The sequence below is a fragment of the Lepisma saccharinum genome, chromosome 29, assembly GCF_977018435.1.
Source record: "Lepisma saccharinum chromosome 29, izLepSacc3.1, whole genome shotgun sequence".
Classification (NCBI taxonomy): Eukaryota; Metazoa; Arthropoda; class Insecta; order Zygentoma; family Lepismatidae; genus Lepisma; species Lepisma saccharinum.
In genome coordinates, this window is record NC_139257.1 from 49,393,467 (window position 1) to 49,410,402 (window position 16,936).

Sequence of the window (16,936 nt, forward strand, 5' to 3'; positions counted from 1 at the left end):
ACCACACACGATAATGGGACCAATAAAGATCCTGTATGCTTGGATTGAAAATGCAAGAAAAATGCATGTAAAAAAATGGGAAGAAATGACAATGTGCATATTAGTGGATGAAGGCAGTTGCAGTTACATAGAGTCCTAAATGTTTAGGTTTTGGAGATTCCAAAGCCAATACATTGGTGCTTTGTCCCATCAGTAATCCCAATTAATATTATTTCTATGCAGTGACGCATTCTGAAAATTTGACCTGGTTTACTGCAAGGGTATTAATTAGAAATAAAACACCAGTGCGGGCATGCAAGAAAAACGAAGACAGAAGGTCGACAACTTCAAATTTTCTGGCAATTTCTATTATATTAAAAAAGTGGTTTTGCCGGTGGTAATCCAAGGTAACGTTGGAGAATATGCCACTGTTTCTAGGCATGGTTTCTACAAGTAGTCATTCATTATGCAATTTCAGAGTTCTCACTGCTTTTGAAAAATTTACCTTTCAAATGTTCAGATTGTTAATTTCAAACTGAACATTTGCAATTTATCTAATTTACGAGGGCGGGCTGAAAAGTAATGCCTCCTAATTTTTTGTAACGGTGTAAAGACATTTTAGATTTTGAGCAACCATGCATTGTACTCTGTGTGACAAAGAACTTCTTGAGAGTTCCTCAGCAGGGGTTTTCATTGTGAGCATGAACAGCCCAACATCATATAGTACTGACGTTACACATTCTTTGCCATAAAAAGCCTTCATTCTCTGATGAATGTCAATTGGGGGACACATTTTCTGCAGTTAGAAGCTCTGTCACCACATGCAGTTTCAGGTGCACCGACATAGTATGGTTACACGCTGCCATTTTCCTTACTCTAGTTCAGCAACCCATGGTGATTGAAGTTTGAAACTTGGAATGGAGAAGCGGGAAAGTCTTGAGAGTACAATGCATGGTTGCTCAAAATCCAAAATGTCTTTACACCGTTACAAAAAAATAGGAGGCATTACTTTTCAGCCTGCCCTCGTATTTTATAAGAATTGTCTTTCAATTTCACAAGAAATATCACGTTCAAGATAAATATGTCATACATTTTAGTAAGAATGGATTGGCAGGCTCAGTATGGAGATTATTTTGAAATTCCAGGGAAATAAATATTAGTTCGAAAATAATGCCTGGACTTTAGAAAAGTCCAAGACATTCAAGAGCCATTGTAGTACTCTTGCACACATTCTGACACAATTGTGAAGTTCAGGCATTACTTTTGTAAAACAAAAATGCCATTTCTGAAGTGAAGAAAATAAATTTTCATTAATAGATTTGGAAAACGTTTTGTATATTTATGGAAGCATATCATGTGTTTTTCAGGTGAGCAAGAGTCATCCTTGCCGGAGTGAAGCTGATCTCCAGGCAATGAAATTGAAGCAAGTGTGAATGTGCAGGCATATTTCTTTATTGTAAGAAATCTTCTGCTGGTACCTACTGCCCGTATAGTTGTCAAAACAAACTACATATTATTATATTTTGCTGGAACATAACTTGCATTATATTTTTAGCATAGGTTACATCCGTGTATGTCTAAGTGTAGCTCTAAAAAATAAATTAATGTGTGTTTAATGTATTAGTCTGTGAAGATGACGTGAGATTAAATCATGATAGTGTACTATTCATGTTTCTCTTAATTGTAATGACTGTAATGCAATTTGTTTAAAATTACCTATCAATTGTAAATTATATGTGAATTATGACAAATTTGTGAAATGCTGAAAAAAAAAATTATAGAATTTAAAAATAAAATATAAATATGGAAATCATTACATTTGTCAAATAGCTGTAATGTTTCTTTGACACTTAATAAAGAGATTTTATGTATTACCATTTTTTTATGTGTATCATGTTTTCCTCTCTTTATTATTAATATTTCGTCATATGAGAACCAGAGGAACGTAACTCCAAAAATGCTGTTTTCAGTTTTGTTTAAATAAACCTTTGTAGTTTGAAGTCAGATCGATATACGAGGCGCATCCAGAAAGTAAGTTCCCTATTTTTTTTTCCGTGAAAGTAAACATAATGAGCCGTGCAAATTGCGCATGCGCAGCAGAGCTAAGACGTATCAATCATATGCCAGGCGGACAGATCCCGCCCGGTGCCAGTAGCGAGGCAGCTGTGGTCCGAAGTGGAAGCTCGTATTCCTTCTCCCGCCGCATGCCAGTAGCGAGGCAGCAGTGGTCCGAAATGGAAGCTCGTATTCCTTCTCCCGCCGCATGCGAGGTTCGGTCGGTGATAAAGTTCCTGAATGCACAAAGCATTGCGCCAATTGACATTCATCGTCAGCTCAGTGAGGTCTATGGGCCGAACATTATGAGTAAGCAGATGGTGCGTCGCTGGTGTCGGCAGTTTTCGGAAGGTCGTCAAAGTGTCCACGATGAAGAGCGCAGTGGGCATCCGTCCCTCATCACTGATGATCTGGTTGAGCTGGTGCGGCAGCGCATCGTAGAGAACCGTCGCTTCATGATTACGGAGTTGAGTAGCCTTTTTCCACAGATATCGCGATCCATGTTGCATGAGATTGTCACGCAGCGCCTGCTGTTCAAAAAATTGTGTGCCAGGTGGGTGCCGAAAAACCTGACACCCGAACACAAAATGAAACGTTCAGGAGCAGCACTGACTTTCCTGCAACGGTACCATGATGACGGCGATGATTTCCTCGACAGGATCGTCACGGGCGTTGAGACGTGGATTTCGCACTTCACCCCGGAAACCAAGCAGCAGTCAATGCATTGGCAGCATAGTGGATCTCCGGTCAAGAAGAAATTCAAACAGACGCTGTCAGTACAGAAAGTGATGTGCACCGTGTTTTGGGACAGGAAGGGCATTTTGCTCATTGACTTCCTCCCCAGAGGTGAAACTGTGAACGCTGACCATTACTGTGAAACACTAAGGAAATTGCGATGTGCCATTCAAAACAGGAGGCATGGCATGGTTACTGCAGGTGGTGTTCTCCTCCATGACAATGCTCGTCCACATATAGCTCGGCGCACAGCAGCTGTTTTGACGGAATTTGGCTGGGAGTGGTTTGATCATCCACCTTACAGTCCTGATCTGGCTCCCAGCGATTTTCACGTTTTCTTGCACCTCAAGAAATTCCTGTCCTCCGGTGAGCGTTTTAGCAACGACGAAGAGCTGAAGATGTCTGTCACATGCTGGTTCCATTCACAGGCGGCAGAGTTCTATGACAGTGGGATCCAAAAGTTGATACCACGATACGACAAGTGTCTCAAATATGGTGGTTGCTATGTTGAAAAATAGCTGAACCTTTGCTGTACCTGTTGCCAATAAATGGTTTCCTGAAACTGTGTTGTTGTTGTTTTTTTTTAAAAAAATAGGGAAACTTACTTTCTGGATGCGCCTCGTATGTCTACCTCTAATTGTTAGCAGTAATTTTGAATCACATATCTCCAAGGACTGTTTTAAGAGTCAGACGTATTCCTAAGAATGCATTAGTTCCTCTCTCCTGTAAATTTGATAAATTGAGTTATGTCCCTGTGGTTCTGATACGATGATTTATACGAAGAAGACAAGAATGGAAAGTTACCATAACAGAAGCAAGCATGTAGCCTATTTAGTGTTTATAAGGCCCTAGCTTTTTCTTTTACTGTTGTTGGTTATCTTCCCCTCTTTCTCCATATTCTAAGCAATTGTGTGGAAAACTATAACAATGTACAGTATTATACAGGGTGTTTCAAAATGATTTGAATGATAAAAACACGTTCCATGAGTAATAAAACTTAATCACCGATCGAATATCCCATGAAATACATTCAAACACATCCTTAAGTTTTTTTGGAACGATCCCAGTAGTTTTAAATTTTGGTGCCAGGCTGACCAGCTGTAAAATGGCTGCCAGTGGTGAGGAGAAAGCATTTTGCGAGAGTAGGTTGCTTGTGGGTGTTCAACATCAGTTTCATACATAATTTCATAAAGTTCCACCAGCAAAGAACTCGAATCGCATTATGCTGCGATGCAAACCAGATGAGAAAATACTGAAATGTCTCTCGATGGAGCTAGATTACCATATTGACATGTGCTGAGTAACGAAGGGTGCTCGCATTGAGCATTTGTGAGTTAACTTCGCAATAACCATTGGTACTTAAACTTGGATAGTTACATTACATGTGTGTAAAATTATACCTTATTTTGACAGTTTGTGAATAAAATATAATGAGTTGAAATCATTCAAATAATTTTGAAACACGATGTATGTACAGGACTAGATCATTGGAGTGTGATATACATAACATTTTTTGCATTCAATGTTCTGTTCATCAAGCTGCTTTGGGTCATTCCATGTTCAGTGGTCTACGGGCCCCTACTGTACTAATATATATAGAATGGGCAGCCTGAAACATTTAAACCCCATACATAGTCTTGTTGAGGCACAAAAGCCCGCATGATGATCGTTGTCTGGTGTGGAAGCATTTACAAAGAGAGCATTGAGTTGGTCACGTTACTGCACTTGATCCAAGACAGATAATGGTGATACTTCATATCTTGGTTCAATTTTATTTTTGCATAGAGTTCAAAAATGATGGAAATCAAGCTTGGAATGCAATTCACATCTTACAATTTGGCTTAAATCTTATCTCAACAATGCTTCAACCAGGTGTAAACAGATAACAAATTGCTTTGAGAAGCTGATCTTTTCATTGATAATGTAGAGGTTACATCACTGTGTAAGCACTATCTTTCCTGCTTATGGCACTACCACTCCCTAAGGGAGAGTTCATACTGAAATGACGAGCAACATGTGCTACATTTTGCTTGGATTTCACCAGTTGAGCTCATGCTTATGCAGCCTGCCATGCCACTATGGTCTGAAATGTTGCTGCTGATTTGCTCTTTCCCAAGCAGCATATCCCCATAATAATGATGCTCCCTCAAAAAACACTGCATCAGTCTCAAATTATCATGTTTCTTCAAAACCATTATAATAATTAACATAAATTACTGTGACTGAAATGAAATTATGTCTAAAATATATAATTTTTAGGTGGATATTATTTTTTCTGGTGTGTGTGTGGGGGGGCAGGGGGCGTGGCCACCCTTGCCTTCTCTTCTGGGCGTCAATGATTGATGTTACATTTGTGTACCGTTATAAGAAAGAAATGGTGAAAGGAATAGGAATAAAGAAGCACGAAAGAGAGAAAAAGAAGAAGAAAAATGGACAGAAGATAGCAGAAAAAACATTAAATGAAATAATCAAGAGAAGGCATAAGCAAGATGAAAGAGACAACAAAACATAAATGAAGCAGGATATTTAGAAGAATATACAGGAAAAGAACAACAACATGGAAAGGAGACTGATATTTAAGGGATGGTGGGATTAGAGGTACCCTGCCCCCCTTTTCTATGACAAGGTGGTCTTCAAAAGAAAGTATGCTTACAATCTCATTAGATGATACCAGGGTTGTTATTCAGCAGTATACTCATAAATGTATTACTACGATGAATGTGGTGTTGGAAACCAGAGCATTTCATAATGGAGGAGCTTGTAACAATAGGAAGTGTCTCCACTTGAAAACATGAGGAAGAAATTATAAATAATTGTTGTTATTTCCAAGCATTACATGTGAGTTGAGTTGGGCTAATCGGTACTGGACCTACAGTTTAAAGTGGGATCCGTACCACTTTGAGCCTGGTATCAAAACCGGAACCCCTTGATTACAAGGTGACAATGTTATTCACAGGTCACTGGGAGACTCCTAGCATTACATTACATTTTTAAGTTATATTAAACCCAGTAAAATTGAACAAGAAAGAAATAATATTCACTCTTGAAGGGAACAATCAAGAGTTATATTTGGTAAATGTATGAAGATTGAGAGGGAAATTTTGATTCCAATAGTTCTGTATATAGTTACACGTGAATATAAAGGACCTTATAGACGGGCCAAGTAATGGCAGCCAGTTAAGAAAGCAAGTACTGGCTGCCAGCAACTTACTGCCTACTTACCTCAAGCGGCAAGTAAGTTCTGGGGGCCAGAAAACTCAAACATGTTTGTTTTTACTGGCGCGTGAGCAGAAAGTGGCGGGTCACGTGACTACTGGCGGCCAGGACTTTCCTGTCAAAACATGCACTTGCCGCCAGTAAAGCAGTAATCGCCAGTCGGGATCAGTCAGTAAAGTTTGTGCAGTGTTGTTTTAAGATGCCTGTGATATATTGGTGGGCTAGAGTTCACCGTAGCCCCTCAGTGGCGAAGCCTCGCAGATCATTAATTTCTGACGAAAGGAATGAAACAGGAGAGGCAGGAAATGCGCGTATATTTACGCCAATGTAATATTTGAAATAACTACAACAATAGAAACAAATAATATACACGCCCATTTGTTCAAACGACTTATTTTATTTTCTTCCGCCGAATATTCACTCCCCAATTATAATTTGCTTTAGTGTTTCGTGAAGGCCGGAAATATTTGCATATGTCTGGCTATGCAGCACCGTAGAATAGGTACACGGCCGTGTATGTGAGTTTGCGAGAATAATGCTTCCTGTCCAGTGCAATTTGATGGGCAGTGGCGTGCCCAGGATTTTCGAAAGGGGTGCATGCGTAAACTTTTTTTTGTAGTCAGCCCTCATTTTGCAATCTTTTCCAGTTTTCGTTGTTCTTCTTTCGGAAATACTGGCCCTAAAAAAAGGGGGGGTGGTTAATTGGGAAAAGAAGATGAAGAAAGGTACACAGGCCACGACACAGACTATGGAAGGAAGTGAAATGCAAATAACGTAATCTGTGACAGTGACTAGGATCGTCATCATATACCTGTTAGGTATACGACTTTTGCCCTGATTAAAAATCGTAATTTTATACTAAAGAACAATGAGTGATTTTAATTGTGTAATGCTTCTGATTATCATACAGGTAATTCATAATATGTATATAGTCTTGCACACTAGTTGTAGTTAACAGTGTTGATCGTATTTAGTGAGATTTAAATATGCGGCATTTTTTATTAATTCTTATCCTGTATGTAAATACTACGAGATAGTGAAATTTACACTAAACATTTAGTCCCTCATTGTGGACGAATCTACGCTGCTATGGTGATAATCATATTTCGCCTTGTACTTGCATCACACGCAAGTACTCTAGTTTGTTTATGCAAATCAACCTAGCCGTTCATGAAAATATATGTTGTTTGGGTTTCACGTAACTACAATGTAGGTTATGGTCCATACACAGAAATAAACCAGGTAAGGTTTTCACAATTTTATAGGAATGTTAGGAAGTGCTTTAGAATACTGGAAACGATTGTGAAAGGTAGTTCAAAACTTTGAAAAGCTAATTAGCACAGTTAAAAGCTTCACATATGTATTATTTAACAGAGAAATTATATTTTGAAAGTAGCTTACGCGAGCGTCCACTTTTTGCAGCGATCAGTCGTCCTTGGTTTACGATCATCTCGGACAGGGAACTGGTGGATTTTAATGTGAGCTCGAAAGGAATTTTGTCCGTGAGACCCGATGTTACGTGATCAGGTTTAGAAGCATTTATGGGTGTTATTTTAATGTTAAAATCCCTACCAGCAAAGCATTGTGCGGCGTAATACCTCTTTGCACCCCCTGCACATAAAGTAGATGACAACAGCAGTCGGTCCAAGTTCCTTTTGTTTTATTGCGATTTCATCATGCTACGAATGCAATTTTTACATGGTTTGATTTCGATTTATGTCTGTTAACACATACTGCAGAGTTTTAGCGATCACTTATTATTTTGTTCAATATATGCTATCGTGGTTAGGTTAAGCAGGTTAGGTTTGGTTCTCTTAGCATTAAAATAAAGTCCCTACATGCATTCTACTAAGGTCCTGATTTACTCCTACATTCATTCCCACGCTTCTACGATATTTACTGTCGGTTGTCGACGGAGAATATCTTGTCTATGAGAAGTGCGTAAGGTAATTTTCAAGTTGTTTTTTTCAACATAAATAACTTTTTTTTCGAGGCTAACAGTTTACTTTCCTTCGGACACCTATAACTTCTTAGTTTCGTCAATTTTTGACATTCGTACTTACCTATCTGCTTCGCAGAACATTCCGTGATTGGTTTTTGGGGCTATCCATCACGGAATCAGTGGGAATTTAAACTAAAAAATTGTTTTCGTTTGAAATTTTTTAGTCCAAATTTCCCACCAATTCTGGGCTCCACCCCTGGGGTAATTGACCTACCACCCCCAACCGCTAATGTGGCCCCGCCTCTGCTCCGGCTTCCCGGCTTTCTCTATAGACTCCCTGTTAAAGGCATGTTAGAAATTGGCAGGAGTCACCTGACCCCAAATGAGCCCCGAACTCTTAAATTTGAAGAAATCCGTTTCCAGGATACGGAAAACTTACCTTAATTTCACACAAAACACCTCCCCGATGTTAGACAATACTACAGGAACTTATTACGGTAAGTTGTTTCTTCTGTAGAAATCTGTCCGAAGGATAATAAACTAGTACCGTTTACTATCCTTCGGACACACTTATTTATTTTTACAGAAGAAACTACTTACCGTAATAAGTTCCTGTAGCATTGTCGACCATCAGGAAGGTGTTTTGTGTAATGTGGGAATGTTTCATAGTGGAAATTCATGTTGTTCGTTGAAAATTAATTCTCCGACGGAGAATTACTAGCCCCACGAACCATTGGCATGTGGATAGGTTAGTTCTGTTAGGTTAGGAAACATAGTTAAAATTTCATCAAAACAACGTTGATACACCTTCAGGAATGTTCCGCGAAGCAGATACGTAAGTATGAATGTCAAAAATTGACGAAACGAAAAAATTAGAGGTGTCCGAAGGATAGTAAATTTTTACCGGTTTGGTTCCCTTAGCATTAACATGAAGTCCGTAAATGCATTCTACTGAGGTTCCGATTTACTTCTACATTCATTCCCATGCTTCTACGATGTTTACTGTATCTCGTCGACAGAGAAGATCTTGTCCATGAGAAGTGTGTAAGGTAATTTTCAAGTTGTTTTTTTCAACATAAATAACTTTTTTTTTAGTCCAAACAGTGCTCATTACTTTAAGTAAGGTTCAAATTTCGTGTCGCAATGATTTCCAAGATTCTACGATAACAGCGGCATGCATTCAGGATACGCAAGGTACGCTCTGCGTACCCACAACACAGTAAGAAAAAATGAACATTTTTTCGTCTTCCCCGAACATGAAAATTCAACAATTATCGCTCCGAAAGCAGTTCCACTGCAAGAAATTCCGATTTTCGCACGAACACGCTGCTGCCTTCCTGAAGGCAGTCCCGAATGATCCCGATTGTGGCTTCGGCACCCACCCGATCCGCGTTCCTGCCGATTTCCGCAGAAAGACGCTGTTTCTTCTGCTTGGTACCCTAGAAATTCGGAAGGTAATCCCATTGGCTCAGATCAGACCCGACCAAGTGTTTGGGTCTGCCTGCGCTTACCCTCTCTCCCACTTCTTTCCCGGTTCTAAGCATCGAGGGTACCCAAGATTTTGACAGCGTATGCAGTGTTGACAGTAGTCAACATATTTTTTTGTGGAATGCTTAGCTTACTAGCATTTAGCAGCCACGCGTAGATAGATCACTGTTGGGTTGCAATAAAAATACATTATAAAAAGTGATACAGGAATCAGACAGGAGGGCAAGAATATGTAGTGGTGGAAGATCATATTTAATATACGCGTAAACTATCACATATAAAATATTTATGTGAGGTTAAAGCTACACTAGCAAGTTGTTTTTTTTCGTATAGGGAGGTGAGGACCAGAATGGACTGTCACTGTGTCGAGGGGAAAATATGTGAACAATTTGCAAGTTTCGCACAATTCTCAGAGTATGAGAGTATCTGTTTATCTCCTTTCGGGATCAACATTTCCTTTGAGTTCCATAGCATGGGTGTTGATTGTTGACCCAACGATATGAATGAATGATAAAATAAAAACATAATGCTTACAATGGGATTAGAATGAGCCCCCCCCCCCCCCCCTCCCGCCAGACATTGCAAAGTGATGTACGGTAGTTTAGCTTTTGAAGTGTTCTGGGATGTATGCTGACGTATTTTCTACTTGTCCTTAATTATCTCCCTTCTACAAAATACTTTGTCGACTGGCAACTCCGATTCATTCGTCCACAAGAACGCGTGGTTTTCGGGCATAGCGGGACCGAACACAACGTGCCGTGGGAGGTTCACTTTTGCTTTCTTCTGTCGTGTGAAATTTGCAGCGAGTGTTTCGTTCATATTTACATTACAGGATCTCTATTGTTTGTCGGTGCTGTGAAGTGATAAAATAGGGGGACCGGGAGTTATTGATAACATTCTGGAGAAGGGATTTTCGGAATTTACGAAAAAAGTGTAAACAATCCGAAATGGAAGGTCTGTTCCTGATTTGGAAGAATTGTTTCAGGCAGGAGTTGTGAAGGATGGTAAGCAGTATATTAGGCATTTTGATTTTTGAGAAGAAGAAAAAATATCTCTACAGAGTGATTGACTGAGTAGAAAAACAGTGAAACTTTATTGTTGGCCTTATTCGTTGGTTTCCTCTGCGAAAGATGTTGTGAAATAGTAGAGGATACTGAGATTTATCAAATTTATTACATGAAATTTGAAAGGACGGAAAAAGATTGAGCCATTTCCTTCCCGTTCAATGTTCATCGCACTACATGAAGGAAATAATCGAAGTTGAAGTGTTGGAGTCTACGTAGCTACTATCAGAATATGTTTGCGAATATAAAATATCATACATCTATTTTAAATCGTTACATTTGGATATTGATACAAGGATGAGAAATTTCCCATTATAAAATTGTAGAAAAAAGTTATTTTCTGAATAACATGATGGCCAGGGAGGGGGGCGGGTTCTGGCCCCCATAATTCATTTCGGTTGGCCCATGTTGCGTACCCTAGTTTAAATGTCACCGCACGCCACTGTACGATAATTAGTCTTTGTGCTAGGAGAAATCATTAAACAATCTGAACCGTTAGCGAAATCCTTCTCCATAAAGCACACAGTATGATTAATTCAGAATTAAAGAATTGGAACTTGGGCCATAAACTGAGCTGGTGTACGAGTAGCTTAGAACCTGTGGAATTTATCTTGGGGCTAGAAATGGTAACTGTTCCAATTGTTTTATGATTTTTTTCAAATTCTCCTAGCAGGATTTTAATGCTAAGAGAACCAAACCTGACCTGCCTAACCTAACTATGAAATCATATCTTGAACAAAATCTATAAAACTCTGCAGTATGTGTTAACAGAAGTAAATCAAAATCGAACCGTGTTAAAATTGCATTTGTAGCATGATGATATCACAATAAGACAAAAGGAGCTTGGGCCAAAATTATGACTGTTACAAGCTCTGGATGTTTAATTGCCTAATATACACTAAAGAAAATATACATAAATATAACTTAAGTACTATGTACACAAACACACAAAAACCAGCCATAGACTGGATTAGCCAACTGTCAGATTAACCCTTATCCGGGCAAGCAGTGTCTGTCGAACACTGCATTGTTTTAAATGGATCCCTTCTAATGCGAAGTTTTTATGTTTCATCGCTGTGGAAACAAGCGAGTAACATGATATTTAACCTGATCATCATTGTTATGTCCAAAATTCTTGTATTAATCATCATCATCATCGCATTTTTTTTGCAGCAAAGTATATGAAACATGTTAGTTCATGTTTTCTATTTTAGCATTAATAATAAATTTATTTTATGTGTTTATTTTTTATTAAACATTTGTTAATACATATTCAAGTAATATTACAACTTTTATTTGTACACTGTGTCTGACAGACACTGCTTGCCCGTTTACGTAAGTGAAACAGAAAATATTTTTTTACACCTGACCTTCTTTATCAAACATAGTGAAATATTGTGAAATGAGAAAAAAGTGAGAAACAAACATAGTCAAAAAATATCATGTTCGCAGGAAGTATCATTTGGAGTATGTGACAAAAAATATAAGCAACAGTGTCCGATAGACACTGGTTGCCGGGTTAAGGGTTAAATAAAAAAAACAGAACAGTTCCAATAATGTGAGAATCAAGCTGTTTAACACTGTAGCGGTCGCGTGGATCACAGTGATCCACTTGTTTATGTTCAGAAGCTACGCAAAATTGCTATGTGGCTTTTTTGCAGCCTTCCCATTAACCCCATCTAGCGGATAAATTTTGAACTATGTAGTTTGAACCCTTTCGAACATCCATGCTGAGAGGCATCAGTCAAGCCATTGTTGTTGAAGAGTGTGGACATCTGATATAACCTGGTGTTGTGTGTGTGTCAGACTCTGGAAGTGGACGAGGAGGAGGAACTGGAGGTAGCAATTAAATTTTGCTGCAAAGCTGAATTTTCAGCGACAAAGACATTTATTATTACTGGTAACAAGACTTGATGTTTTGCCTATGATTCTGAAACAAAACATCAGAGTTCCAAATGGGTCAGTAATACATCCCCAAGACCGAAAAAACTGTGCTTCCAAAAATCAAGGATGAAGATGATGTTCATCGTGTTTTTCGAAAGCAGTGGCGTCGTTCACAAAGAATTCGTGCCTCCAGGTTGAACAGTATATAAGAAATTCTTTCAGGAACTGTTAAAATGCTAGCTAGCTCAAATCCAACGAGTTCTCCCGGACCTCTTCCCCTATTGTGATTTTTTCCTGCTGCATGACAAAGCCCAGCTCGTTCGGCAGCAATAAATCACCAGTTCCTCTCTGAAAAGCAAGTCTCCACGTTGCACCATCCACCCTTATTCACCAGATTTGTCACCTCTGGACTATTTCCCCTTCCCAAAACTGAAAATACACCTGAAGGGGTCAAGATTCGACTCGATTGAGGAGACCCAGAAGGCTGTGACCGACAAACTCAAGACAATTCCGAAAGAAGACTTTTCTGACGCCATGAAGAGATCGAAAACTCGTGCTGAGCAATATGTCGCATCAAATGGTTCCTATTTTGAGTAAATAAACAGTCAAAAATCATACGTCTTTGACCTTGAATTTGTTATTGCCTTAGTCCGGAAACTTATGGACCGCACTGTGTACAGACTCTGGAAAGAATCGAATAATATTGGTTATTAAATGTGAGATAATACTTTGATATTCATACGTTTGGTATATATAAACATTGGTATCGGCTCAGTCCCAATTATAATATAATATAACATAATATACATTGTTGTTGTGTTTTACTGCAGCAAAGCTGGTTCTTACATTCATGTTTCGTTTGTCCTGTATTTGCAAAGATGTGGTTACCCTAAGTCTTCGTTGTATATTTAGCATAAATTCTTGTCAGTGAGAAAAGTTTTTAACACATTTCTTTCTTTCTTTGCAGGAAAATTAATAATTGCAAAGTTATTCTTGATTTTAATTGGAGAGAATCACACGAACAAGATGGTGAAGCTGAAGTTAAACATGGACCTTCTTCCAATGAAGGCCCATTATTTTCTATTTAATGCAGGTACGGTGCACGTGTTTCAGTACAATTACATTCAGCCCAAAACTACTTCTGAATTCTCTTTTACAGGGTCTGAAATTGTTTCAATTTTGGAAAGGAAATTTTCTTCTTTGTTGGAATTTTTTGTCTCGCTTCTTGAAATTCCTGTTGAGATAACATACTTGAGGTGAATAAAAGATCAACATTTCAGTGTATAATCTAACATTTCAAGTTCAAAAGCTATGTATGGGACAGGATGGCTGCTTACGTGGTGGAAGGAAGTGCAGGAAGTAATGTCATCAGGAATTATATTCAAATTTTCTTCATAGACATGAAGTAATTAATCATCTTTTTTGTAGACATGCAGAGGATGCAAGTGCTATTGTGTTTAAAGATTTATTAGTGTTTATGTACGTCTGAAGTAAAATGGAAAATCAGTTTGCCTTGTCACAGACAAAATCTGTCCTATTACATTATTTAAAAAATCCAAATGTGTAATATGGCATCTCGGTGCACCTTCTGTGCATAAACAGGGTGTCTAACAGTCAAAAAATAAAGAAACCAACAGGAAAGTCAAGAAATTATGCTTTTGGTGAAGAACTTTTGCAGTATAGTGAACTTAGTGCTGTATGTGTGAAGTTTTGTAAAAATATTAAATAAAGTTATGTGGACATTTTCCATCCACGATGAAGTCTGAAGGATTAATTTTTACATGCATTAATAGTTAGTGCAATTCTAAATCTCTTGTTTAAGTGCAGCTTCAGTTTTCATCTTATTCAACCTTGTAATATGGTTTTTTCATTGAATAAAAATATCTATATCCTTAATTTTGCAACTACAGTATAACCTCGTTAATTCGGACAGGCAAAAGGAAAAAAAAAGCAGAATGCAAGTTTTTAAATGTGGCTAGAAGTCAACAATCGCGTTTGTCTTATTGCTCCACAGTATTGCTTTACATTTTACGGTACTGTATAGTGTATTTAGGGCTATGCCCTTTAAATACACCATAATAAATGTGTTTTGTTGCTATAAACGGAATTTTAATGCACTTTCTACTGTTCTTTTAGGTTATTTCAGTTCATCCAGACTTTCGTTAAACCGGTCAACTAATCCCCCCATTAGTCTGGATTAACGAGGTTTTACTGTATACCTAAGTAGGGGCAATGAAATAAATAAATTGTAAGAGAAAGGGAGCAACAGGTCCAGAATGTCAAGAATTTTGGATTTTTATTTTGGTAGACACCCTGATAAAGCACATAACATCTCACCTTAGCTGGCAATACTAGCTGGTCAAAATTTTGTCAACAGGCGGAAGCAACATGTACCTAAATATTGGCTATACGTACATTTATATGAGGTGTAGTGGCTGATTGAAAATTTTTTCAAGAGCAAGATGCACGATCAAATTGACATCCTCTGTAACCCAACTAGGCCACTCTGCTCCATCATTAAAAATTGTTCATGTGTTAGGTGCATTACCACACCTTATGAAATTCCATAGTGAATTACCAAAATAAAACAAGAACAGAGTATTTTTCATTGTGTCATGAATTCAACTTTTACTCATCTTTCGTGATGAACTTACAAATGATTGTGTGCCGTTATTTTAGTTGTGTATCTCTTGACTTTGTACCATCTTTTGTTTCTTGGTAATTTCTTTATGGCTTTTATTCAGTTGAAAATGATTTGTGATGTACTGGAGAATAGGTATATACATAAAGACCTTATACAGATAAATTATTCTTCTGTGATTGCTATTTACTGCCATTTTTTTATGCTTGAGTAAAGAATTTTAGGACAACATTTTCATAAAAATTAGGACATTTATACAAAATTTGTTAGTCACCCACACACAAATGCAGGATTTCAACCTTTTTACCATGACATTCCATACCAAGCGCAGTTTTTCACTAATTTGTCAATTGTGACGTGTGCCAAAATCCATCTGTACATTTCATTTTGAATTATTTGTATACAGTAGACTCGAGATTATCCGAGCTAATTGGGACTGAGACTACCTCGGATACGGAAAAACTCGGATAATACGGAGATAATGTGCTAATAAGTCGTAAATGACAAAACAACACTTAAAACTGTATTGTTATTATTTATTGCTAGTACAACATAAATGAGAAGATTACTTTTCAAAAAGTCTTTCATAGTTTTTTGGACACACCTTTTCCGTTTCCCACTCATACTGCATTACTCGCTTAGAATAGGCCTACACAGACTTAAACACCACCGTAACAATTGGATACACCGACAATGTAAGGAACACGTGCAGCGCGGACAGTGATTTCACTCCAACTTACTAGTAAACAAACAGGGCGCGCATTATGAAGCGCGATGTTTTCCAACCCTCGGTTAACCCATCACAAGTCTACTGTAGTTGGAAATGTTGCTAATATTACTCTTTAATTTTTCTTTCAGGGACCGGTCCAATAGTTCCATTCATCCCAACCTACGCAAAGCAGCTTGGAATATCAAGCACAATAGTAGGAATAATGTATGCTGTGCTACCAGTTTGTGGGATGTTGGCAAAGCCAATATTTGGTGCAGTGGCAGACCACTTCAAGAAACATAAACAATTATTCCTCACATTCCTGTGCCTTACTGCGGTAGCATTCTTAGGGGTGAATTTCATTCCAGAGATGCCGGTCGTGGCAAAAATGGACCTTCATTGCAGTGTTATATCAAACTTGAGGACATGCAATCAGAGTGACATGTGTGGTGCATCCCGGGTGCTGGCAACCGCTGGAAACTCAACCATGAATTGCCAGGTCACTTGCAACATTGAGAATGCTTTGGATTGGAAGGATATTTGCAATTCCTGGAGAATTCCACAATACTGCAACTTCGATCGAGCACCTAACTCCAACACTTTAAATTCATTTAATGCAGATGAAGCTAAGAACCCCAAGCTTCAACGAGACAAAAATGTCGCCCGGAACAAAGTGGAAAGTAGTCAATTAAGCATTGTGTCAAATCAACTTAGATATGGCGCAAGGATTTCTTTAGAACACACGGAGCAGGTGGAGGATTGCATTTTTTTTCGTGTTTCCAAAGCAGAGTTTGAGGGTGGGTTTTCTCATATTCCTTACTGTACCAACCTGACGGTGGCCGACTGTGATGTGACGTGTGATTCAGCACCTGTGATGGCTTTAATAAGAAAACCCGTACTCGAGGACAGTGAAGTAACGGGATCATATCAATTTTGGATCCTCTTCGTTCTCCTAATTTTAAGTTGGATTGGAATGGCTGTTGTTGTAAGCGTAGGTGATGCAATCTGCTTTGAACTGTTAGGTAAGTTATCATTTTATGCACTGTGTAGTTTTGAATCTTATGCCTGGTTTACATTGGTTGAGTAAACAGGAGAGTAGCTGGAGCCAGTACTCGCTCCAGTAGTCAGGACAGTAGAGTGGCTGTCCAGGGAGGACAGCTACTTGACCGAGTTGCTACTGGAACATAGGACATCCACGAATTGTCTCCACCTCACTCTGTTGC

At 38.5% G+C, this 16,936-nt stretch overlaps 2 protein-coding genes across 5 annotated transcripts in view; both read left to right on the plus strand.

Annotated features, from left to right (window-relative positions):
• Positions 1-1,850, plus strand: part of LOC145981568 (RNA-binding protein 1-like) — a 41,198-nt gene extending 39,348 nt beyond the window's left edge. For all 4 annotated transcript variants that reach the window (XM_083114916.1, XM_083114915.1, XM_083114918.1 and 1 more), the window contains one exon: positions 1,347-1,850. The gene's annotated coding sequence lies outside the window, so the exon portion shown is untranslated. The remainder of the gene's footprint in view (positions 1-1,346) is intronic.
• A 4,909-nt stretch (positions 1,851-6,759) lies between these two features.
• Sugb (Sugar baby transporter) overlaps positions 6,760-16,936 on the plus strand; it is a 57,778-nt gene continuing 47,601 nt past the window's right edge. Inside the window, exons 1-3 of the mRNA XM_083114607.1 lie at positions 6,760-6,895; positions 13,331-13,456; positions 15,863-16,735. Of these exons, the coding sequence (XP_082970733.1) occupies positions 13,390-13,456; positions 15,863-16,735 (940 nt within the window). The 5' untranslated portion in view covers positions 6,760-6,895; positions 13,331-13,389. The remainder of the gene's footprint in view (positions 6,896-13,330; positions 13,457-15,862; positions 16,736-16,936) is intronic.